Source organism: Strix uralensis, chromosome 27 (genome assembly GCF_047716275.1).
Source record: "Strix uralensis isolate ZFMK-TIS-50842 chromosome 27, bStrUra1, whole genome shotgun sequence".
Taxonomy (NCBI): Eukaryota; Metazoa; Chordata; class Aves; order Strigiformes; family Strigidae; genus Strix; species Strix uralensis.
The window spans coordinates 4,628,681-4,653,904 of record NC_133998.1 but is presented as its reverse complement, the minus strand read 5'-3'; the positions used below and the strand labels follow the sequence as shown (position 1 = coordinate 4,653,904).

Below are 25,224 nucleotides of genomic sequence, written 5' to 3'. Positions count from 1 at the left end.
AGTGTTGATTCACGTTGCCAGAAAACTAAGCCAGTCTGTTTCATCAGAGAATGTTTAGCTAGGTCTAATATAACTAATACAATCCTCACAGAAATCTATTAGGAGTCTTTAGAGAGCATGCTTAATACGATGTCGATTAACATCAAAAGCACAAAATGTAACTTGTTCTCTAAATCATTGTCTTTATCATAATTGATCTAGGTCTGGGATCTCAGTGATATTGATAAAGATGGTCACCTGGACAAGGACGAATTTGCTGTGGTAGGTTGCTTTAAATTCTCAACTCAGTGTGTCTGCTAGAGCAAATCGCTCGTTTTCTCTCGAGCGTTGCAGCTTTCTCTGCTACAGTCGACTGTTCTAATCTAAATTGTTCACACGGAGCTATTAACTGATCTTTCTCAAATCCGTCTACTGACTCTTGCCTGTGTCATCAAGATTAAACTTTTTGAAATTACATTCAAAATTATCTGCTCTGGTTTACATCTCTAATCTTACTTTGTTTTACTAATATGTAAATGACTGACACTGGAAAATCTTGTTGCTTTTTCTTCCAATTGTTAATGTTACCTGACCTTTTTGCCTTTGCAGGCAATGCATTTGGTTTATAGAGCTCTTGAGAAAGAGCCAGTTCCTTCACTATTACCCCCTTCTCTCATACCGCCTTCCAAAAGAAAGAAGACACCTGTCTTTCCTGGTGCAGTTCCTGTTCTCCCTGCAAGTCCTCCACCAAAAGATAGCCTCCGTTCTACCCCGTCTCATGGTAGTGTCAACAGTCTGAACAGCACAGGGAGTTTGTCTCCCAAGCACAGCATCAAACAAACACAGGTAAAATATTTTTTTTCTTTCCTTTTTTCCCTCCTCTTTCTTTTTTTTTTTTTTTTTGTTATCAGTAAACTGCAGGAAAAAAATAAAACTGCTTTTTGATTTCTGCCTTATGAGCACTTTTCTGAAAATACGTTGTTGGGTGATGTGGGTGGAGGGAGTGAAATGAGAATAGTAAGACTTGGAACAACAGAAGAAGAGCAGGTGAATTTTAGTCAGAGTGACCATGCGATAGCAAATCTTACAGGGAATTGTCACTTTTCATAGAAAGGTTTTATTAACGTATCTGCTTTAATATCAAAGAAATCATTAATATACCTTCTAAAGCTCCTGTGTTATTTAGCATGAGGACTTAGTATGCCTAGCTGGGTCTGTATTTCCAAAGAATTAATGCTTTTCAGCTAATGAATAGCTGTTTATCAATATTTATAATTCAGATAAAAAGTATTAAGCTAAAATATTCATGGGAAAAGGGGAAGTAGCTATTTACCAATCAGATTTGACTGTGCAAGATATTCAGCACATCCAGCTCTGAATAGTGTCATATATACTCAGTGTGTTGATAAAGACTGTTTATCATCTTCTGAAATACAGAACTTTGTTTTACAGCCATCCGTGAATTGGGTAGTACCAATGTCTGAAAAAGTGCGATATGATGAAATTTTCTTAAAAACAGACACAGACATGGATGGTTTTGTGAGTGGACAAGAAGTAAAGGACATTTTTATGCATTCAGGTCTGTCTCAGAATCTTCTAGCACATATATGGTAAGAATTCCCTAGTAGCTGTATTTTGTAACTTGCTGATCTGGGAAGGCAGATTATCCAGCCAGAATTGTGATCCTAACATTAGAACAAAAAAACAAACAGAAAACCCCAACCTCTTTTACTTGTCCTGTTGCCATACTACGATATGTGGGAATATAGGTCAGTCTGTGATTGTTTTTTGAAGTTCTAGTGCTCTGAATATTTTCTCAGAGTAACACCATTCTATTCAGTTAAATATGTCTAATAAAGTACTACTGTGTTTATGGAACTCTTTCACTGGAATAAACAAGCTCTGATGAGGCTGCATCAAAAGAAAATTGCATGTATATGTGTATTTCAGGCTTCTTGGTAGAGGAGAAATAAGCTTTTCTTGTTTATAAGTATGATCTATTTTTTACCAGGGCTTTGGCAGACACAAGACAGATGGGAAAGCTGAGCAAAGATCAGTTTGCACTAGCAATGTATCTCATTCAACAGAAGGTCAGTAAAGGGATTGATCCTCCACAAGTGCTGTCCCCAGATATGATCCCTCCCACAGAGAGGAACACTCCTATACAAGTAAGTCATTGATTATTTGTAGATAATACTGAATTTACATGCTTTGAAAGTAATGGGCTTTGAGTATGAATTTTGTAAAATTTTTTTTTGGTAATACTATGGTAAAGAATTGCCAATTTTTTTTTTCTTATCTCCTCTTACAAAATTCTTTAGCATTTGAAAATATACATAAATTTTTAACACAAGACAGTAAAGAAAAATGCAGTAGAATATTCCATAAGTAAAGGAATAATAACACTGAGAAAAGTCTAGTGTGAAAAATACTCCTTTATCATAGAGAAGGTGGGGTTTTTTTTTAACTTCAGGAAACTATTAAAAGCAACTGTTAGAAGCTGGTTTTGTAACCTATCCCTGACCGTGATCAGTACCAAATTCCTCCCATGAAAATGAAAAATTTTTTAATGTCTAAATGAAGAATGATGACTTCCTAGTTTCTGGGAATTGGTGTTTCATTCATCCCTCGTAGCATGACGGTCCATAGTCCTGTATTCATCACCGTTAATACCATTTTACTGGAGCATCTAATCTTCTAATGAACCCTGCTTTGTTCCTTTCCTCAATAGCGTGTTAGTGTATTTCTGAAACTTGAATAAATACTTTTGTCATGTCACTACATTCATCTTTTCTATAAATTATATAGAATTTTCCTTTTTTTTACTTTCCCTAACCAGAAAATTTTTGAGCCTCTAAATATATTTTAACTGTTGCTGTTGCTCTGGTCCTTTTAAGGTTTTTCCTATATCCTTTTTCTATAGACTCTGTCAGGTTACTTGACCCCTGTAGGAACTGAGATCTCAGCACTAACAGAAATGCGTCGTGTGAGTAACTGTAACATCCAGAAGAATGCAAATTTATTTATGTACACCACTTGTAACTTTAAAGAAATTTTTTTATTTCTACACCTTCTCTTGTCTCTTTGCTCTTGTGTTCTGTGACACTTGCTCTTGGCATGATGATAATGTCACAGTAGTGTGAAGTTACTAGTATTGGCTGTCGATCTGGTGATACTGCTTCCTTCAACAATTTGAGATGCATTGGGCTGTCAGGAAGTTCTTTGACAGGCAGTCTGGTGTCAGCATGTTAAAGTTACTCGTGTACTAGTTCTCTGAAGCTGTAGGCAGTAAATACACCTTGGTGTGAGAGCTTTAAGCTTCCCATTCTTTTCAGTTTGTTGTATCTTTTTTTCTCATCTACTGTGGTTTTATCTGAATATAACATGAAATAAACTGTATGCTACTGTGAACATAGATTAGTTTTCTGTTCATGTGGAACAATGAACTGTGTTACCCTAACCAATGCAGCAGCTCATTTTAACTTATTTCTTGATCATACTGGGTAACACCTTATGATCCCGTACAGCACACAGTACAGGTCTCAGCAAATCTGTGTCTGGTCTGAAAATAAAAAAGTGATATTAGAAGCTTTCGATTTGCTAGCTTGAAGAATTAGTCAGGATTGTTGTTGTTTATGATTACGTAATGACATATTAACTAAAGAAATGCTCACCCAAAAGGGGGGGACATAATTAACTTATTTAAACTGTATATTCACCTATTGTTTCTGCAAAAAATGTCACATTTTACTATGCTATCTCTTTGTGATTTGTTGGGTTCCTGTTTTTTTTAATATTGAATAAAGCCAAGCTTTCTGTGGTTATCACAGCAATCTCAAAGTGAGCGAAGCAAGCAAACTGTGCTTTCTTCTTTTTAAAATGCTATTTTTAAATGGTAGGTCTTCTGATTTGTCATACTAGTAGCAAGTTCAGTGTTCCAGGTTTTGCTCAGTTGAAGTAATTTTTTTTTTTTTTCAAAGAGTTAGCAGTCCTTATTATAATAATGACAAATTTTGTTCCAAATGCTGAGATCCTTTCTTAATAACTTATAATGACATTTTCCTTGTCTAAAAGGCAAGGGATACCCTCTGCATCTTCCCTGATCTACACCTGAATGGCTGTAGAAATGACCAGCAGGAAATTGGGTATAATTGCAGAAATGGGCATTAATTTGTGGCAGGGCTCAGGAAGACTGAAATTACAACTGATTTCATTAAGTTTCCTGAAGGCTTTGCTATTGACTACAGCAGAGCTGGGTTTTTAGTTTTTGAATTTTAATTCTACCATTGCCTGCAGTTTATTCATTGATGTTGTGCATGTCCTTTAACTGCTGTGTATTTCAACTATCCCATCTGTTAAATGGGCACAGAGAAAATTCTTCTGTCTCACAGGTAGAATTGTGTGGCATGCTCAGCGGTTGTTGCATAATAATTTCATATCTCTCATAGAATTTTGCAAATGCATATAATGAAGTGTCCCACCTTTGTTCTCAGCCTTTATAAAGGAAGATCTGTTATGACTTGCCATTTTAATAGAGTATTTCATTCTTAACAGGATAGTTCAAGTTCCGTTGGATCAGGAGAATTTACAGGGGTGAAGGAACTGGATGATATTAGTCAAGAAATTGCACAGCTGCAGAGGTAAGAGTAGTGGACTATTAACAAAATCTTGGAGAATCAGTGAAGTATATAGTGCTGATGTGTCTGTTACTTTTGTTTTCTTTTAGTCAGTTTATCCATAATTACTTGTCACTGCAGTTGGTGGCAAATCTCCCACTGATACCCTACAGTTAGCCAATTATGTAAAGCCAGCCTGGATTCTACCAGGTGGCTTCAGAAGATTGGTTATGGAACAGATAGCATTTTTTGAAGAATAATTGATTTGTGTACACCTTTGCTCCTTTAAAGAATATATCAGAATATGGGCTGGCATTTTTGGCTGTATGGTGTTTCCAGAATAATATTTAATTGATTTTTTGCATGCGTGCATGTGTGTGTGTTGTATTATTTAACTAATCATGAATATATGTGCTTGTGTGTCTTACAGAGAAAAATATTCACTAGAGCAGGACATTAGGGAAAAGGAAGAATCAATCAGACAGAAGACTAATGAAGTTCAGGTAAAAACTCTATCGTTATTAGTTTTTATTTTAATCTAAAATACAGGGAATTAAGCATTCTTTCTTCTGTCTTTCCTTGTGTTGCTTCTGGGCAAGTCTTTCCTCTAACTTACAGAAAGATCTTTATTTTCCTTTTCTCCATCAGAATGTTTTCTTCTGATGCTGGTTAATATAAATAGAAGCTGATACGTGAACAGTTTGAAATGTCTTTTTGTTAGTGCTTTACTAACACTCTAATTTAGGAAATCGGTGTTCAAAGAATATTGTTTTTGATAATTGGGATAGCTCAATTACATGTGCTCTGTGTCACACTCTTTCCATTTTGTGGGCACTGATTTGTTTTCTCATGTCTCATTCAAGTTCCTGTAGAAACAAAACTACGCGTGCAGTGAATAGCCTATATGACACAGAGAATCTTTGGGATTTTGCTAGTTTGTTTGTTTGTTTGTGGTTGATCATTCCTATAAGACAACAGCTAAATGTAAGTTACGAACTGTGGAATTTTCCTCAGGAGCTGCAAAATGATTTAGATAGGGAGACAAGTAACTTGCAAGAACTAGAGGCTCAGAAACAAGATGCCCAAGACCGCCTGGATGAAATGGACCAGCAGAAAGCCAAACTGAAAGATATGCTGAATGATGTGAGGCAGAAATGCCAGGAAGAAACACAGGTGGTGAGTGTACGTTAATTCTGGACATGCTCAAGAGTATTGTGGGTTTTGTTGAAGGGAATTCTATTTATTTAATGAATAAGCTTGCTTGGTTTATTCATTTTTACCATAAATAGCAATTTCCACACAAACACAGAGGTCCAGGAAAGGATTTTGCCAACCTAAATACCTTTCATAATGGTCAGAAATGGGGCATTGAACCAGATGATCTCCAGGGGTCCCTTTCTACAGGCATTAGTCTGTGAATATATGAAACGTGTTCAACCTAATAGGGTAGTTGAGAAGCATTATTCCTGACCCATGACACAGCCTATGGGCAGTGGTGCATGTTTTGATCAACGTGATCCTCATCAGTATTCTGAGCTAAAAGTGACTTTTCATTTGGGATACGTTTTCCAGTGTAGCTAATGTTATCTTAATGCAGAAATGTAGTGTATAAGGTCATGTGAGAAAGTGTATAAGGAGTCATGTGCAAGTGTGTAATTTTAACTCTTATCAAAGAGTTAAAAATCAACTTTGTAATACTTGATAAATGTTTGAATGGAAAAAGGAGCCAAGTTCTGAAAGCTACAAGGTAACCATCTAAGAAGCACCTTTTAATTACCTTTGTAATTAGTGTGGTATTTCTGTCACTTAAAATATTAATATTTCTTGGTTTTACTGAATGTCCTATGTGCTTTTATCAAGGATTTTGTGTAACATAATAAGAAGCACGCAGTTCTTCACATTAAGGTCTTGTTATCTTCCTTAGCAGTTGATAGGTTGCTTTACAACTTTCTATTATTTATTATAAATTCATAATTTATTAAGTTACATCTATTTCAAATTTCACTCTGATTTTTGTAATGTTTTGTTTCAGATTTCATCATTAAAAATGCAGATTCAATCTCAGGAATCAGATTTAAAATTACAGGAAGATGACCTTAATAGAGCAAAAGCAGAGCTGAATCGCCTCCAGCAAGAAGAGACTCAGCTAGAGCAGAGTATTCAGGCTGGAAAAGTGCAGCTTGAAACGATAATCAAATCTTTAAAATCAACACAGGAAGAAATAAACCAGGTATTTACTGTACTTTTAGACAGCTGCTTTTTTGTTTCTTGAAGGGCTAAGAGTTGAACATCACCTAGATAGATTATTTTTTTAGAAGAGGAAAAAAAAATACTGGTTTATGAAATAAGCCTTTTTTGACTGGTGCTCAGTAGGTTAATTCCCAGTTTGAGTCAGGAAAAGTTCAGCTCTGGTGGGGAGGAAAAAGCAACTGTCTGGCAACCACGTTTAACGAGAATGCGATAATGACAGTTATTAAATGCGCGATGTACTAAAGTATCTTTCACTGCTTAGGCAAGAAGTAAACTCTCTCAACTTCAAGAGAGTCATCAAGAAGTCAATAAGAGTATAGAAGAATATAATGAAGCTCTCAATGGGATTCACGGTGGTAGTCTGACGAATTTAGCAGACATAAGTGAAGGCCTTGGGCAGACGGAAAGAAGCAATTATGGAGCTATGGTAAAAAAAAATACTGTTTAGTGTATTTTACAATAATTAGGTTTGTGACTTGCACCCAATCTGAAATAGTTAAGCTGTTCATTTAGTTGGCTTTGGTATGTTGGCGAATAGCGTGATCCCTGCAAGGTAGCAATCTCCAGTGTAAGGCAGAGCAAAGATGGTAACGCTGGTGGAGACCTGATTTCTGAGCTTTGGGTTAGGATTTTGTGCCTGTGTAACTGTAACAGTATGGATATTTAAGCAAACTGTAATTATGGAAACAAAAAGAAAAGGTCATGTTAACCTTTGATTTGTAGCCTGTCACATCTTTAGCCTCAGGAAGTAGGTAGGACTTATCTCCAGTTCAAGTGTTTTGTTTTTTTCTTGCAAATTCTCCACTTTACCAAGGCGACACCTTCTCTTGCTATAAACTTCCCTTTAATCATATATTTCTTTCTTATTTCCAAAAGAAGCTATACGAATTTCTCCTTTGTAGTGAGCTATGTTTATTACATATTTCAGTAAAAAATGTATTTCCTTCCCTAAATACGTAGATAGTTCTCTTCTGCTTAAACAATTCCTGCAGCATTTATTCCATTTATTATGTTTTCTTTTAATCAGTATTTTTCCCAATTCATAAGATCCTTCAGGTTCTTAAAGATTTTTCCAGTCAATTTCTATCTATTGTTGATCTGGATATTTAATAATACTCTAAATCACAAGATTTTTCATTTTTTAAGCCTATTTCTTCACTTTGAATATAAAAGTTGTCTACTTGCTTGGTTCTACTTGCTCATCTGCTTGGTTTTCCAGAATCCTTGTAAGCACAGTATTAACTGTGGGTTTAGTATGAAGTTAAATATGTAGAGTGTATTAATAAATATTCAGCAGGCATACTACCTTTATGCCCTGCTTTACACTTTCTCTGTAAAAACAAAATGCTTAAAAGAAGAAAAGTGTAGATGAAAAGCCACAATACATTGAGAGACATGGTCTTAAAACACTTCAGTGCTTAGTTTCTGTGCTTGCGTGGCTGGTGTAAACATTATATTTCATTTCCAGTGGAAACTTCCAGATGTTTCTCTCACTTGCAAAACCTAAGAATCACTTACTGGAAGAAAACTCCAGTGTTTGTTCATAGTAAATATTTTAAACCATTGTGCCCCTTTCCTGTTTCTAAATTCTTCCTTCCTCTTCCTCCTCTCCCTGCTTTCCTCCCTGCTCTTCTGAGAAGTATTAATTAAGACTTCTTCATTTATGTCTTGTAAAAGGATGAAAGAAATCCCATATCTGTCTAGTGCTGGAGGCAGTGTAAGTGGGTAGCTGTTATTGGATCTTTCTTACCTTACGAGTTGAATGGATTGTCAGTGGAGCTCTGTTGTACAGGTGCTGTGGGTACACATGGCTACTGTGGCAAGGGCTGGTTTCATCAGAGACCCAAATCAGACAAAAGACAAGGGTATCAGATGCAAACAAATGTGATGAAGAGGTTTTATAACTTTAGTTTGCTACTTGTTCACGCAGGATTTTTTTGTAACTTGACCAAGCTATAGATTGGCCTCTGCTGACAAACCTCTCTCCTCAAAATGTTGGGGTGACACTTTTCCTGCCATGTAGTGTTTTGTAATGTGAATCGGTACTCAGAGCTTTAAGCTCAAGAATGAGTAAAAAGACACAATCTTGAGTATTGGTATCTTTTTTATGTTCTGTGAGGCCTCAGGCTACATATTCCTTTCTAACGTGTAATTTCTTCTGCTTAGAAACCACTTATTCAGAAAGCTTTTTAGGAAGTAATTTTTAAGATAATTAAACAGGAACCAAGATACTATAGAATTTCTGCTAAATAGGTAACTGAGCATTTTAATCATGGTAAGTTGCTGTAATGTTTCTCTTCTTAATTTTTAGGATGATCCATTTAAGAATAAAGCCTTGATGTTTACCAATAATACACAAGAACTGCATACAGACCCATTCCAGTCAGAAGACCCTTTCAAATCTGATCCATTTAAGGGAGCAGACCCTTTTAAAGGCAGTAAGTGACCAAAGGCTTACCTGGGACCTTGAAGACCAATTGTTGAGTAAATGATATTTTCACAAAATTTTATCATCTTGCTAAATAGTGGATAAACCAAATTATTTTTCTATTCTGCATAGGTGACCCATTCCAGCATGATCCTTTTGCAGAACAGCCACCTGCTCCAGCAGGTAATAGCCTTTTGATACAAGACAGATGTGATATAAACAGTTTGTAGCCAAACACAGAGATTTTCAAGGTTTCCCTGGCTTCAGATTTTTGGTTTGCATGTGGGAATGTAGAAATCTGACGGGGCGTGCGTTCAGGGTCAGTATGTTAATAACACGTGTGTAACTGTTGAGTCCATAACCTTAATATAAACATGTACTTGTTCAAACTTAGTAAATACCTTGTTTAGAGAGGTATCTGGAAGTTTTATCAGATTTACCAAATCAGTGTGTGTTTTTATAATAAAAGTTACATCAGTGAGTACGAGGTCAAATATCGAATGGTTCATTATGGACCCACTAGGTGCTACTTTTTATTTACTTTTTAATACTTCTTCCAGATCCATTTGGAGGTGATCCATTTAAGGAAAGTGACCCATTTCGTAGTTCTGCCCCTGAGGATTTCTTCAAGAAACAGGTGAAGAGTGACCCATTTACCTCAGATCCATTCACAAAACCCCCAGCTTTACCCGCAAAGGTCAGTAATTTTTAAATCTGCACATGATAGATTACTATTGACAAGTAATCATTGTCTGAAAGCTAAAAGGAACAAAATATCACTAAATACTTTTCTCCTAACTGATGAAATATCATTAACTTTATTCTTAAAATTCTAAGTGTGAATTGTTAAGGCAATCAGCTTCTTTCCAGTTCCATGATAATGATGTGTATTCACCACGAAGATGCAGTTAGGTGGATTTTTTTTCTTCTCTGTTGGGGATTTCAAGCCACCAGCACCCCCTCATTCACACCATTACCTCCATTCCGTCGATGTTTCTATTTGTGCAGTCACATAGTGAATCGGATCGAGGAACTGATCTGGCTAAAGGATTACTGAGCCACCAACAGCCCATAGAGCCAACACAGTGGAAGGACTGCACAGAACACGTTTGTCAAATGTATAGTCACAGTTCTTAAGCTGTCCTTACATGTATGTGTGTGGTTGGTTGGCGGGAGGGGGTATGGATTTTTTGTTTTGTTTTTTAATTAATCCTTTCCCTCACCTTTATGGCATTCATGGAGTGCTGCCACCCAAGTGTTAGAACAGTATTCCAGTATCAGTCAGTGAGAGGTTAGTTTGTCTTCCAGTGTAGGTTTGTACCTAGATAACAGCAGACTTTTTAAACTGAAGAGCAACTGTAAACACCATCTATTTAAAAAGTGATATACAGACTTTCTGAAGTAGTAATAATGTAAATGCCTGACCTGAATATTCAGTCTCTGTTTCTTAAAGACTGAACACTTCTGGGTGTAATTTCTTATTTTGCCCTGGTAACTAATATTGCTTGTATTTCAGTATGATACACTTTTCACTTGAACATGTTTCGCTTATAGGTACTTGGTGTTTTGTTCAAGGCTATCGATAGCCAAATGCACTAAAAATGCAGATTTCATGTAATCAGTGAATTCTCTCCTGCTATATGTCCACTGAACAGAGTGATCTGCAATTAGAAATAATTTATCTTGAAGCAGATAAAAGACATAAAAAGACAAGTGCACGGTACAGCAGAACAATAATTATGTATATCTGTTCTTATTTAGCCTGACCCTTTTGAAAGCAGTGATCCTTTTACGTCTTCCAGTATCTCTTCAAAAGGTCCAGGTAAGAAGAAAAATATTTTCTCACGAAGATGTATAAGGAGGTATCTCTTTATGAAAGAAGAATCAAATGTAAAAGTTGAGAATAAAGAAAGTGTCTTGTGAGCTGTTGGCAAATACCATTGGGGTCCTATTACAGATTATGAAGATTAAGTCTTCGCACACACTTACTTATACACTTCACTTTTCTTTCCTTTTTTTTTTTTTTTTTCCTCCAAACAACTGGTAGAAAACCTGTGGTTTTATGGAGTACCCTTTTAACATCTCATACCAGGTCAAAATGCCAAGCATTTTTTAATCACCTGCCTAGTTTTGTACTTCACTGGCACCAAGCATTCTTCATAATTCTTAAGTATTATTTTAAGTAACTTTTTTTCTTTTGCCTGTATCTGTTTCAGATCCCTTTGGAACACTGGATCCATTTGGAAGTAGTGCTTTCAGTAGTGGTGAAGGATTTGCAGACTTCAGTCAGATGTCAAAGGTAAAGGTTATAAGGAAAGCAACTGTCCTTTTGAAAATGTATGTACAGATACTTTTTTTTTTTAAGGATGTAATATGATTGTAACTTCTCAGTTGGCAACCCACTTTGTTGGTTTTTTTTTTTTTTTTCCAATCAACTTCACCAGTTACTTAGCAAAGCATTTTCCATCCATCTCAGATATGGCAAAGTCTTACCAAGACTGGTAGATTCAGCAGGGGTAAATCAACTTTTCACAAACATTTTCAAATACCAGAGAAGCAAAAGAAACTTGTAAGAAGAGGTAGTTATTCCAGGTACTAATATATTTCAGTGTCTAACCGTCCTCTAAGACCTGAAGTCTGCTTCTTGGATACTCCATCTCTCATAGTCCTGATGTGTTCTTAAACTTCTCTGTGAGTACAAGGAACCAGAGGAAAATGGAAAACATGGTGTGCTGACATTTCATAGCTCTTAACAGAATTGCTGTTGCCTTGGTTTCTTGGTATAAACTGAGTATATAGGGTATTTCCAATAGAACTAGGTCCTTACCTCATCATCCGAGTCAGTTAGCTGTTAGCTTTCTGAGATGGGAGTTTGGAATTCACAGTTGACATCAGTTGCCCAACTTTTTACACTTATTTACTCCACAATGTTCAAGAGTTACCGTGGAACTATTAACTAGAAAATAGATTATCATATCACTTTGACTAATTAAAACTTCTTGGGTTTTTTCCTAACTTTTCTTACTATTTTCTGTGGCGGTTTTAACTCTCCACTAGATGGCAACAGTCTTTACAAATATTGATGTGTCTGGCTTGAATTAGAAGTTGTAGCTGAAGTCCAAATCTGAGCTTTAGCTTTGCCTACAGAATTCCTCTTTCTTCATTTCAGGAGGATAAATTTCCCTGCATGGTATAATTTTTTGTGCCTTTTTTAATAAATAGGAGAGTCCTTCACAAGAGCCAGCTAAATATAGGAAACACTAAAAAATATGGTTTTGGACTCTTCCCTGAGCTTTTACAAAAAAGACAAATAACTATGTGTAACTTAAAAGCTTGGAAAAAAGCTATCCATTCTGCAAGCTACCGTGTTTTTTCAAGTTTCTGTCATAGTTCTGTTTATCAGAGTGAAGGCCAGACTGTAGTATGACACTTTATTGCCAAATAGTAACAAGTGGAGTTTTACTTCCTTTTATTTTTTTCATCAGCTTTTTGCTAGGACTAAAAGTTCTAGAATTACTTAAGTGATTAAGAGCATAAGTACTTTTGAATGTTAATGAATTCCTAGCACCTCTGTCAGTGGGCGTTAGCCTCTTAAACCACTGACATAATTGTGTAAATCTGTCCTCATTTTTGAAAGTTAATACTTTTACCTGAGTTAACTTGCAGTTGTCATGAAACCACAGATATTCTACAATGTGCTTACATTCTTTTTCTTTTCCTTTTTTTTATGTAGTCTGTAGCTTCAGACCCCTTCGCCTCCTCGTTTGGAGGGATGGGATTCTCAGATGACCCTTTCAAAAGCAAATCAGACACACCAGCGTTACCACCGAAGAAAAATGTTCCTCCACGACCCAAGCCACCCAGTGGTAAGGAGGTTTTCATTTTTTAATAGCCAGTTCCCCCAATTTTCTGTATATTATTGGACATGAGGACAAGCTGACAGTTTTTTATCTCATTATTTTATATTTCAACCATGGAGGAAGGTATGAGATTATCAGTAGATTGGCAGAAATTGTCAGTAAACCAGACTGGAACTCTTCAGACTGTTAAACAGATGATTAGGGAGTGGTATGACAGATCTGTAAAATCACATGTAGCAGGTTAAAATGGGGGGGAAAAAAAATCTGTCTTTTCCAAGTAGGCAACAAATGAGATTAGTAAATGGCACCTTCAGAACAAATGAAGAGGTTTGGTTTTATACAATACTCTAAATTTAGGATTTTTTTTTTTTTGCCAGAGAATATGGTGAATGCAAAAAAGTTTAAATGGGCTTAAAAAAAGAACTAGATAATTCTTAGCAGAAAAATCCAATAGGGGCAGCATGACCTACCAAAGCCAAAGTACTTTGTGGCTCCTGTGTTGCTGAATGTCTGCAAGGTAGTCTGAAATAGGGCCATATCTTTACCTTGTTTTGATGTTCTTCCTGAGGCATCTGCCACTAGATACTAACAAGAACAGAGTACAAGGCTAGATAGACCTGTCCTGATCTGTCCAGATATGATCATTCTTGCATTCACCCATTGCTGCATTAATTAAATATAAGCCACTTTTTGAATATATGGCTTGTTCCTGCTTCAAGTGCATTATGTATGGAAATTCTTAGAGATGTATGAATCTCCTGAATTGAAAATAAGATCTCTTTTAATGAACTTCTACATGTTTGCTCTCCCTAGGGTTGATTTTCAAAATATTCAGATACCAATGAAACTGTTTTAAGAACTGAAGGCACTTAGAGCTGTTAGTTTCAGGTCTCCTTTTAATAACAGTGGTATAGTTCAGTTAATACTAGCAGTGAACATTCAGTTGGCTAAAAAAAAAAAGCTGGATTCTGCTTATGAATAGGCACATGATTTTGTACAAACATGTGGGTCAACACCTAGTATTCTCATGTATCCACTGGCAGTGTTAGGAAGCGTAATACAAAGAAAACAGATCCATTATTAATGTCTCCCTGTCTAAATATGTGGATTGTCTACCTTTCTGCTGTTGCACTTTGTAGCAAAGCATGCACCCTGCACCCATCCTGTTTATAACAGGTATTGTTGATCTGGCTGGTTTTGCAAACCAGTTATGCTAGAACTAGCTCCTTGGATAATGTGAAAAGTGCTTTCTACTACCGGGGTATCCTGAAGATGTCATTAGCTATGCCATAGATTGATTGAAGGTTTGGAAAATATTATTTAATAAAGTAGACTTACAAGCAGGCCATTGCAACAGAATTAGTTTGTTCCTATTACTGTGATTTTAATTTATTTTAAATACTGTGATATTTATCAGGAGACAATGTACACTAAAACCCTGAAATCAAATAATGAGGTTCTGTGTAGGTGAGTATTGATGAAAGTTTGCCAGGAAGTGCTCTAGGATTGTGGAAAAGTTATTGAAGTGGTCTGTTCCATGCTTGCTTTGTGTAAATATTTTCTACTATTGAGGTACTAGAGAGCCTTTAGTAATTAAAAAAGCCCATAATACCTAATGTTGACAAATATCAACTAACAGGACACAAATGAATAAAAGCAGAAACAAAAGCTGAAAGTAATCTTATTTGCCATTGTGAATGATATTATTTTTCTTTATTTGGTTTTCTAGGAAAGTATGTAAGTGGCCATGTTTTCTTTTTAAGAGATGTCTACATAAAATAATGTAGTGTTTAAAGGGCCTATATAAAGTTGAATGAGTCAAACAAATACTAAATTTACCTATATTATCTCTTTCATGTGGTTTCTCTCTATTTCTTGCTCGAAACATGATTATTCCTAGCAAATACAGTGTAATAGTAGCAGCAAAGATGAGAAATACATGCCATAGGATTGACTCACCTACATGGGATTTTTTTCAATTTATGTCTCTTCATTCCCTGTTTTGTACGTATTGAGGAATTTTGGAGAACGTTTAGGTTTAATAATTTGTTTTGAATTAAGACATGTGCACTCAGCCTTTAATCAGTCTTTTAAAAAATTTGTTTAAAGGTGCACCTTCCCCTCTTCTTGGGAGACACAATATTTGTAATGTTCCGCTGCTCTACCAAAAGCAAATGTTGTTATGATAAAATAGACTAAGGAGGAAACAAAGCAGGGTTTTTTTTAAAGCAAATAAGCCTCATGTGCTTATGCTGTTATACTCCTCCCTTCCTTCCACAACTAAGGCAATCTTCAGTGGTTACTTAAAGCATGAGAAATTATATAGTAATATACTGCGATTCTAGCAAGAGATAGAAGCATACAACTGTGTGTTAGAAATGGGAACGCTGCTCAGAAAACAAACAACAGACAAGAAACTTCCGTTGTTTCTTACCTTTCTCATTGGTCTGTTTAATTAAAAAAACAAGTAGGTGATAAAGATCTTGCTGAAGGATGAATAAATGCTAGTTATTACCAGACAAATCTGTAGTTTGCCTTTCTGTTCCCAGTTTTTTACTCCTTTTAGTAAAACTGTTCTTTCTGTTGGGGGGGGGCATTTTTAATATTGAAAAGCGGTTGTGTGGTTTGCTTGCATTTTGTTAGGCAGATGCAATGAAGATCTAATATAAATCTTTACTTGTCCTCAACACTCTACAGTCAAGTAGAAAATACTAATAAATGTTTTTGTAGAGCACTGAGAGCTGTCTGATTTCCTAGGTAGCTATCGATAGGAGAAACTAGCAAAATCCACCAGGGATTGCTCCTGATTCAGTGCTTTTACATATGCAAAGTTTTTTAGGAGTTGTGACATGCAAGCATTGTCTGATTGATCCATCGAGGTATTGCAGGGTGTCCTGGACGATCCCGTCTTGCCCATGTGTCTGTGTTTTGTCCAGATGAATGAGGAGTTGTGCACCAGGGCTCGTGTCTTCACAAAGACAAAGGCAGAGCAAACCTTTGGGACTCAACCTGGGGCCAGGGAAACACTTCAGACATCGCCTGATTACCATTTAGTGAAGGTCAGGTCAAAAGGCCTTCAGATGTACCTGGAAAAACCTGTAAAGGGAGTATGTAGTTCAGATTAGCTGCTCTCATAGAAGGGCTCTGGAGACAATCTTCATACCACGCTTAAGGGAACTTTTCTGCTACTGCCAGCTTTGTCAGTAGCAGGACTGCAGTGGGTAATCCTTGTCTGGCCTTATAAATCCTGACCTATTTGCTGGCTGCTTGTAATGTGAAGATTGGTTGGTTGGTTTGGTTTGCTTGTTTTGTTGGTGTTGCAGTTTTTTCCAGAGCTGGACACTGAGAAGCAGCTGTGATCTGCTGACTAAATTAGCAGATACCTCTGTTCACAGCTGTCTGTGGTTGTTACTATCTGGCCAGGGTAGGCAAACGCTTACTGTGTGGCATGATTAGACACCCGGAGATCTGTATCTTCTCAAAAACTAAGGTTAAGAGAAAGGATGACCGTCGTGAGATTATTTCCTTAAAGTTGTATCTTAGGCTGAATCTCAGGCTTATGCTTGTTCTGTTCTTCAGAAATCATTTTCCTTCTTTCTCGCTCTGCTTTGAACCAGAGTCTTTCAAGATCTTTTAGATGTTACCGAATCTTAAACTCATCCTTGCTTGGTCCCAGAGAAATTTCATATGTTTGTTTTTCTGATTCAATGCTCTATTGTGTTTTTTCATTATAACTATTTAAAGATAAATTGCAGAATCTTTAAAAAGAATTGGAGAAAGGCTGATAAATTAGTGTATAATCATAGAGAATGACAAGGATATGGTGCTTCAGAAGCAGCAAGCCTGGATACAGGTGTACATCAAAGCGCTAACATACCTGTTACATGCAGATTTACATACTGATTTAAAAAAAATCAGTATCTCTGTCTCTGGTTTAAGATTCTCCTTTTAGGTTGAGGAAGATCAGCTAAGAAAAAGCTCTTCAGCTCTTCTGACTAGACTGTTCTGATAAAAACCCCCAAGGCAGCATGTGTGTGTTGCTTCTCTTGAGGAATGCGTTCATGGTCCATGAAGTTCCTAATGGACATTAGGTTTCGTACGGCTCCCCCGGGACGTGGCTGAAGCCATCTGATGTTCACCACGTGGTACTGGAGAATTTGAAGGTTTCTCCAGAGAGAAGTGGAAGGTTTTCTCTGTTTATTGATGCTGTATCTTGAATAATGCTCAAAAAGCACCAAAAAATGATCCATATATAAGCAGGCCTGTGCTTTGCATAATGGGCTATGATAAATGGAAAACAAGCAATATTAATCACATTAACAAAAATAATAGTAGTGTATATTGACATACTTAAGCAAAGGTGCCCTGTGACAGGGTTCTAAATTGCAGTGTAAGTTATTTTGTAGACTTATAGGTGCATTTTTGTTTCTGTCGTAGAGGATTACCTGTAGTGTTTAGCACTACTGAACTTCTTGTCACTTTACATTTCTTACACTAGTTCTTGGGTTTTGTAGGACTTTAGTGTAATTAAGAATAAAAAAGTCTGAAAGAGCTGATACACTGAAACCTGTCAGTTAAATGGTTTTTGTAAGTTCTCACAGATGAACAATTATGTTTTCTGCCATGAGCTGCAGATTGAAATCAGTCAAAGTTCACCGCTAACTAGTTTCTAGGTAAAAGTTGTTGATTACAAAAAGAGAGAAACAGATTTTTTTTCTCTTTTTTCTTTTTTTTAAAGTACAGGAAGTCGCTGTGTGGGTGTCAGTGATTGGGTTATAAGTAAAATTCAATGCTCTAGTGCTTTGATCGTGGGACCTACTGCTTTTGCCCCACCCTTACCACTTCCTTTAAATGCAGCACCATGCATTCCACATTGCGGTTATAACAGTACTGTTAACCAGTGATATTAGTGGAAGAACCTTCACCACTAACCAGTGTGTAACCTTCAACCTCTTCTAAATTTTTATTGCTTGCTTATAGTGGTTTTGACCTTTTTAACCTTGAAAGAATATAAAAGTCCTAAAAACGCAGGAAGAAAACATACTTTCCAATTTCAGTGTGCTTTCTTCTTGCAATGATTATTTAATAAACCTAATTATTTTAGCTTTTTTTAGCCTGTGTAAATGTTACAATTCATAGTAAATGTATTGTATATTAGTGACTAATAGAGGTGGTGGGTATTGTATTATTAACTTCTTCAATGCTAATGTGTTTTTTAAAATTCAGTTTTTCTTTGGGATGCCACTACACAAATAGCAGAAAAATATCATGTAACTTAGGATTCAAAGGACTATGTATTGAATTCATCCCATGTAAGAAAGGAGTTAGTGGATTTATTTAGCTGCTATTTGAAATACAGGTATTAAGATTAATTCTGTCAGGAAATCATTATTGCAGACTGCACACAGTGAGTTTGTCAAAGAACTTTGGCTTTGTTTTTCGATCCATTTATTCTTTGTAGCTCTGATGTGTGATGGCAACTGAATTTATAAATTGGCATTTCAGAGGTTAGGGGTTAACGCCTCTGTGTTTGAATTAAGGACTTCAATTCTGTTCTCACATTATTTGTATGACTGGTAGTGGTTTTGCAATGTCAAAATATTGGAAAAAATCCTGAGAAGACAGAATAGAGGACTAACCAGCCTGCCTTGAATTAGGAAGTATGATTGTAACCCCTCAGAGATGCCTGGCTTGTGTGGAGCCCCAGAAGACTTCAGTGCAAGCACAAAGGTTTGCACGGTACTTAATATGAGTGACTAGAAATTATTACAGAATAGTAGTAATGATGTTATTCCTAATAAATTTAGCCAGCCAAGGTGTCAGCCCAAATCACAGATTGAAAAACTGCTAGATGTGTTTTGCTGTCTTACCAACAATGTCAGAAAAGGCCCCTACTGACTTAAGCAAAATCTGACTGATGGAAGTCCTGTTTTTTTCATCTTGCCAGTTGGCAGATAAAGAGAAATGTTATCTGGACCTGTTGATGGCTTAAAAGAAAATGAAAAGGGGTCAGGGCTTTAAGATCTATTAAAGATCTGTTAAGATCTTCAGGCTCTTATTATTTTATTGAACTAATCTGAAAACTCTTTAGCTGTGATGCATGTTGTAATCCATCATCTACAGAAATAATAATTCCCTAGTTTTGGATGAGGATCCTTTGCTCTTTCTTCACAAGTATGGTTGCAGGAGAAGATTGTTGTCAGCCCCAAAGAAGCTAGAAATGCAAGAAAAATTAACAGCCAACTCACAGAGCAGCTTTCTGTTCTGTTCATATGGTGCATGGACCTTGAAGGTAAATTTAAGATAGATTTGCCCACTTAAGTGCTCATGATTAAGAATGTATACTGAAAGAAAGTATTCTGAAGGCTATTCAGAGCTTCAGTGAGTGAATGCCCAGATGGGCTATGCACACATATTCCAGGCTTACCTGGACCAGGATTGTCTCACTAGAAGCTTTCGAGCTAGATTCACTCTGTGGGATGTCTCTTGCACCCCTTGAATTATTTTGGATGCCTCTTAGTTTTACTGTGCATGATCAGATGCTTAATGCTGTCAGCCACCACTGTGCTTGCATGAATCAGAAGGGTAGTGCAGACAGCTCACGGAGAGGCGATGTTTGTACAGCCCTGTTCTGCTGCTGTCTTCCTTTGATGCTTCCTCCTCCTTTATGTCGACGATAAATACAGTTCTTTTTCACATGTGTGACTTCTCTAAATTTAAGGCATTTTATGGTTTGACTGTTTTTATCATTTTAGACTTATTTTTCATCTGTAAAGCAGTACAAGGGCGCTGTCAGTTCGTATTGACAGTTTTCAGTGGGGGAAAAAGAGCATAGATCTTTGCTACTTTTTGAGTTGCACTTTTAGTGGTGTTTGCCTATGACGTGTCTTCGGTGTCTCAACTAGATGAAAATTAAGACTTCATAGTTTGTTCAGTGTTTTGCTTAAAAACATGCAAACCAAAGCCTGAATGCTTTGCTGTGCACATTTATGATTTAATTTCTTGAAAGAAAATGATCTCTTATAAAAACTTCGTGTTTAAACACATCACTTCTTGTGGCCAGTCTTTTTGACCTGCACCATGTACAGTGTCCCCAGGATACAAATTTGCATAGAAACTTGCTTTGTTTCTTTAGTGAGAATTTTAAGAAGAAAGAAGCCATGTTAGGTATAATAGATGTAATCAGGACTTATGAACAAAAGAAAGAATTGTATTAATTAGAAAAAAATGTAAAATAATTCCCTTGCATTTATTTGCATGGGCGTGTTCAAGTTCTGGGGATCAATCATTTGGTCTAGAGGAGAGCAGAGAGTTCTGTTCTTTATTTGCTGCGTGATCATGGGAGTTACAGGAGTGTTGTGTTTATTTCTGAGTGGTACCACACACCTGTTTCCTTAGAGCTTCTTGAGTACCCAGGGTTATTCACAAGTAGCACAGTGCCTGTTTACCTTTATTTTTTTCCTCATCTGCAGCTGAGAGTGAAAAATTCAGCCTCAGAGTTTGTGACTGACAGGCAAACTTTTTTTTATTTTTCATGCCTTCTAGAAGACCTGACAGTTGCATTAGAACACAGCCATCCCTTGTTGTGTAGGATAAGTGACTCATGGGTGGAGCACCTGCCCAGCCACAAACTAAAAATTCCATTCACGCTTTGATTCTGTTGTTTATGCTGATCTCTCACAGTAAAGATATTTCAGTACCGATTGTTGAAAGAGGTTGTTCAGCATCTGTTTCAGAACAGATTGTTAGGCTGAATCTATAACGATTTCTCTTCTCACCTTTCAAAAAGTTTGTAGTTTTCAGAATATTTCTTTTAAGCTAAGGTTTTCAGAATTACGGGCTAGCTCAAGGTGCAGATTTTGCAAATATTAAGCAAAAACAGTTTCGAAGGGTTTTTTGCATAGGAAAAATTCTTCCTTCTGTTACTAATAATACGTATTGTGATTTTGTGCAAAGAGCATTAATACTGAACAGCTGAATTTGAAATACAGTGCAGAAAATAGCCCCTGTTGAAGACAAATACCTCCGAGTATTCTGTAGAAAACTGGTTCTAATGTAACTGACCTTCAAGCACATTTTGAAAACTAGTAATAATTTTTCTGTAAGTTCTTAAAGTTCAGTGCTTATGAAAGTTTTATTCTGCATCGGTGGAAGAGCTGGGTGATTTAACAGGGTGGTGAAAAACATGCTGAGTAAGTTAGGAATGATAATTTGGTAAAGTGCCAACAGAAGGATGTGCTTGGAGGCACCTTACATGCTGCACAGTCTCCGAAGTCACATCCTCTGCCATATAAAAGATGTGAGGGGTAGGAACCCTGGTATTACATGTTCAAGTATAATTGCAGGTATGGACTGAACTCACACTATCACTACTTACATAGCACAGCTCTGACTTCTTAAAGTGTATTTTTCACTTCAGAAAGTTTCCTGGAAAGGAGTACTTGTTTAGTGAAAGTTTAAAGTCGTGTCATCTCACCTCTGCCCTGTTTATACCTGTGAGCATGCATAATCCAGTCTTCAAAGACATGAAAACATGCTGCTTCTCCTAAATCAGTAAGATACTCTTCTAGAGCAGAAAGTCAGGACCATTGTTGAAACATAGAATAGAGAGAAAACTATAAATGTTTCACTGCACTGTTTCATTGTCAATATCTTGTAATTCAGTAAGACAAATTCTGTAATTGTACCCTACCAGTGAGATTATATTTGCCTTGAACTATAGATCTCAGCCCTGAAGTTTGCTGTGGGGTATGAAATTAGATAAACCCTTCGTATGGGTGGAGTTCACTATAAGTTAACAGCATTTGCTGTGGTAAACCATTTTGTTCATCATCTCTTTTTGCTGAAGTGAGTCCTCGGTGTGGTTTGGGTGCACCACTTGGGTAACTGCTGAAACTGCTGTGGTTTCAGAATAGGACCTGTTTTGCTTTTTTCTGAACTTTTTTCCCCTGAAACTATTAGCAGAAAAATCAAACAAGTAAGGGTTACAACTGTTTGCCTGCACTTTCGTACTGCCGTACCTCAAAAACGGTGAGCAGTATCATGTAAAAATGTAATATTTTCCAGTGAATATAAGATTAATGCAATCTCAGTTACTACTAAGAGTATATTTTGCAATATTACAATTTTACCCATGTCCTTCAGTTCAGTTGGTGGCTTTTTAATGTGGTTTGGGTATTTTTGCTTTACATTATAGAAATACTGTACCCACATTCTTGACATACTAAACATGGGAATACAAAACCCGTTGTGTACTTCAGTATACACTTACTGCACTGGGAGATTCACACTTAAACCAGTTTAAGCCAGTAAGGATGTCAGAAAGATAATTTTGATGTTGTTATTACTAATTTGTGGCTAATAATTGAGTAAATTTGAACATCTAACTGAACCAAATAAACTTCTGTCAGGCCTCAAAACCATGTTTGCTGAGTGTGGCAGGATAAAACAAACAATAAGCAATGTACAAAGTGTAGTGAAAGAGGGCTGGTTAAGGACTCTGTCGTGAGTGCCAGGATTGACGTATTCAGCATGGGCACTGCCCTTAAAATTGCTCTGCAAAAAATAAACCTGATTTTATAAGGGTTTCCCTCTTTCACCTTTTCTTCAAAATAACAAAATTATAGCCCTCTTCTATTCTTTAACATACGAAAAGCTGAAGAGAATGGCACTCAGGACATAAAATGAAGATTTTCAATATTAGTAGCAGTAACTCTAGTATTCATGGTGACATTTCCTCTACAGCAAAGTTTTATTCTTTGAGATCTGTTGTGAAGATGAAGCACGAGAAACCCCAATGCTCTGTGTATGTTCCGAAACCACTGGGGACTTTGTGCAAAAACATTAAACAGGCCACCTAGAAAAAACAGGTTTGCTGAGCAAATATGTTGCAAACCCTGCGTTTGTATTAACAGTCACCAATTCCACAGAGTGGTTTTGGCAGCAAAAGATTTAACCTAAGAAAAGGGCAGCTTAAAATGGGTCATTTTTGCCTCTGTCAGTCAAAAGAGGTTTGGGGCAATATAGGGTGAAGGACACTAGGGGGAATTTGCTTGCTAGTAACTGGCAATAGAGGAAGGAGAGAAAAAGTAGAGCTCTTGTTTTGGCTTGACCTTAAATTAGAAATGCAGATACTTTAATTCTCTTGGTAATTTAAGATAAAATAAGTTGCTCTTTTTTCTGGAGAGTTACGTACAAAATGCTGAGTTGCTGATCTCTGACCAAGTTTGCTTAGTTCCTGAACGTTGCACAGCTGTGGCTGAAGGTGAGACCCTGGTGATGAGCGGGATGTAAATGCAGCACTCCCTTTCAGAGAACAAAATGTGGCCTCTGTTGATAGGAAAGGCAGTTTGAAGCTGTGGTGAAGGAGGGTCCATGCTTGTGGGGAGAGCAAATGCTGCTGGTATTTCCTGTGTATTTTGTCACTTCCTTCCATGAAGGACAAATCACTGGTCTGATCTGTCTGTCTTGAAGTCCCACATGTGGTTGCTAATATGGGTATCCATATATCCTTGCCACATCTGTTAACCAGGATGGAGCACGTACTGAACCATAAAAAATAGTTCTGGAGTGAACTTTTAAGAGGTCTCGTTTATGCTGCAGCTTCAAGGCAGCTAAACCAGTGTGATTTCTAGAAACCGTTTCTCAGACCTCATGGACATGATGATGGAATGCAGCAAGTTCCCTAGGCGGTCTTGAGTATTCTTAAGTTTTAAAGATGTTACGGATTTTGTAATGTAAATCTCTTTTGGTAAGATCTAAACCCATTAGCCTTTTTCTTGATGGAAGACATGCCTATAGGACTAAGATCAGGTTCCCCTTGAATACTCTTAAGACTAAACAAATCCAGTTATATCTCCTACTGCGTGTGTCTTGTTTTCTACGCCTCTTTCTGTCTGCTTGTTCAGCTGTGGACCTTCTTACTTCCCATTTTCCCTGAAGCACAGTGCCTTCAGGTGGTCACCGTATTGCACCTGAGGCCCGAGTCTGCCATTAGCACTGCGCTAATGAGCTAAGAATCTGCACGATTCCTTCAGCTCCCCTGTAAATCTGTGCCTGGCTGAGTTTGAGGACTATTGGCCCCTGCACCCTGTGCAGTTGTTGAGGAGGTGCCGCCAGCACGGTGCGGAGCTGGCTGATGGCAGAGGGCTGTGTGTCTGGCAAGCCGAGTGGAAGGAAGGATGGACTTCTGGCTGGCCCCTGCGAGAGGAGAGGCTGAGCTGTGACTTAACGGCAGGGGAAGGCTGGCTGCTGGATGGGTTATTTATTTAGTGCAAGTTTGCTGACCTTTATTTCTCTTTGACAAATGAGGATTTCCACAGATCTGAGCAAATATTATAAAGTTCAGGAGCAACTACCAAAGTACCTTCTTAAAAGCTATCAGGCTCCGTCTTAAACATGCCAAGTACATACTCCAAGATTTGGGGGTTTGACTCTGTTTCTCGGTGCTTTCCTAGTACCTGTATCCTGAAGTGAATAAATTATAAGATTCCTATTAAACTGTAGTTCAAAGAACTGGACGTTTCAAAAAGGATAGCTTTATTAATGCAAATAATGTATGTAATTCAGGTTATTATGCAGGAAGTTGTAAATATTTGTTTCTTTTAAAAATGTTTCTAGATTTTCCTTTATCATTTGCAAAGTGCACGTTATAATCAGGATTGTTCATCCAAGGAACCCTCCCTGTTAGGAGCAATCTTTTTTTAAGAGGGAAAAAAAAATTACATTTATCTCTTTAGTTAATTGACCTAACAAAATAGTCCTTTTTGCAAGGGGAATTAAAAATTAACTGTTAAGGTTCTAATTGCAAGAAATAAAATATGCAGCCATTATTTATGAGCATATACAATAGGTCCCGTGATTTTATTTGTTATTGGGGTGGAATATAAGAACAAGCAGTCACCTACAAAAGGTGGGTTGTGCAGCAAACACCCCAGAACAAGGTGTTTTCTTAATCAGTCTCTTCCCTTGTATGTGTGCTGCTAGAAGGATTAACCAGTTCCAGGAAAAAAAACAGAATGCATGCATTCTGTAAAGTCACAGATAAGTTACTATTCAATTCTATTTAACACGATTAATTATTTATGTTTAA

At 37.0% G+C, this 25,224-nt stretch overlaps 1 protein-coding gene across 6 annotated transcripts in view; it reads left to right on the top strand.

Annotated features, from left to right (window-relative positions):
- EPS15L1 (epidermal growth factor receptor pathway substrate 15 like 1) overlaps nucleotides 1-25,224 on the top strand; it is a 45,830-nt gene that overhangs the window by 9,831 nt on the left and 10,775 nt on the right. For 3 of the 6 annotated variants that reach the window (XM_074851321.1, XM_074851326.1, XM_074851325.1), the window contains 16 exons: nucleotides 202-261; nucleotides 589-825; nucleotides 1,432-1,589; nucleotides 1,991-2,147; nucleotides 2,903-2,965; nucleotides 4,534-4,619; nucleotides 5,026-5,098; nucleotides 5,610-5,777; nucleotides 6,628-6,825; nucleotides 7,108-7,272; nucleotides 9,157-9,283; nucleotides 9,406-9,456; nucleotides 9,834-9,970; nucleotides 11,035-11,095; nucleotides 11,490-11,572; nucleotides 13,007-13,139. In XM_074851321.1, coding sequence (XP_074707422.1) covers nucleotides 202-261; nucleotides 589-825; nucleotides 1,432-1,589; nucleotides 1,991-2,147; nucleotides 2,903-2,965; nucleotides 4,534-4,619; nucleotides 5,026-5,098; nucleotides 5,610-5,777; nucleotides 6,628-6,825; nucleotides 7,108-7,272; nucleotides 9,157-9,283; nucleotides 9,406-9,456; nucleotides 9,834-9,970; nucleotides 11,035-11,095; nucleotides 11,490-11,572; nucleotides 13,007-13,139 — 1,957 coding nt within the window. The remainder of the gene's footprint in view (nucleotides 1-201; nucleotides 262-588; nucleotides 826-1,431; nucleotides 1,590-1,990; nucleotides 2,148-2,902; nucleotides 2,966-4,533; nucleotides 4,620-5,025; nucleotides 5,099-5,609; nucleotides 5,778-6,627; nucleotides 6,826-7,107; nucleotides 7,273-9,156; nucleotides 9,284-9,405; nucleotides 9,457-9,833; nucleotides 9,971-11,034; nucleotides 11,096-11,489; nucleotides 11,573-13,006; nucleotides 13,140-25,224) is intronic. The other 3 variants (XM_074851322.1, XM_074851324.1, XM_074851323.1) reach the window with 3 other exon arrangements.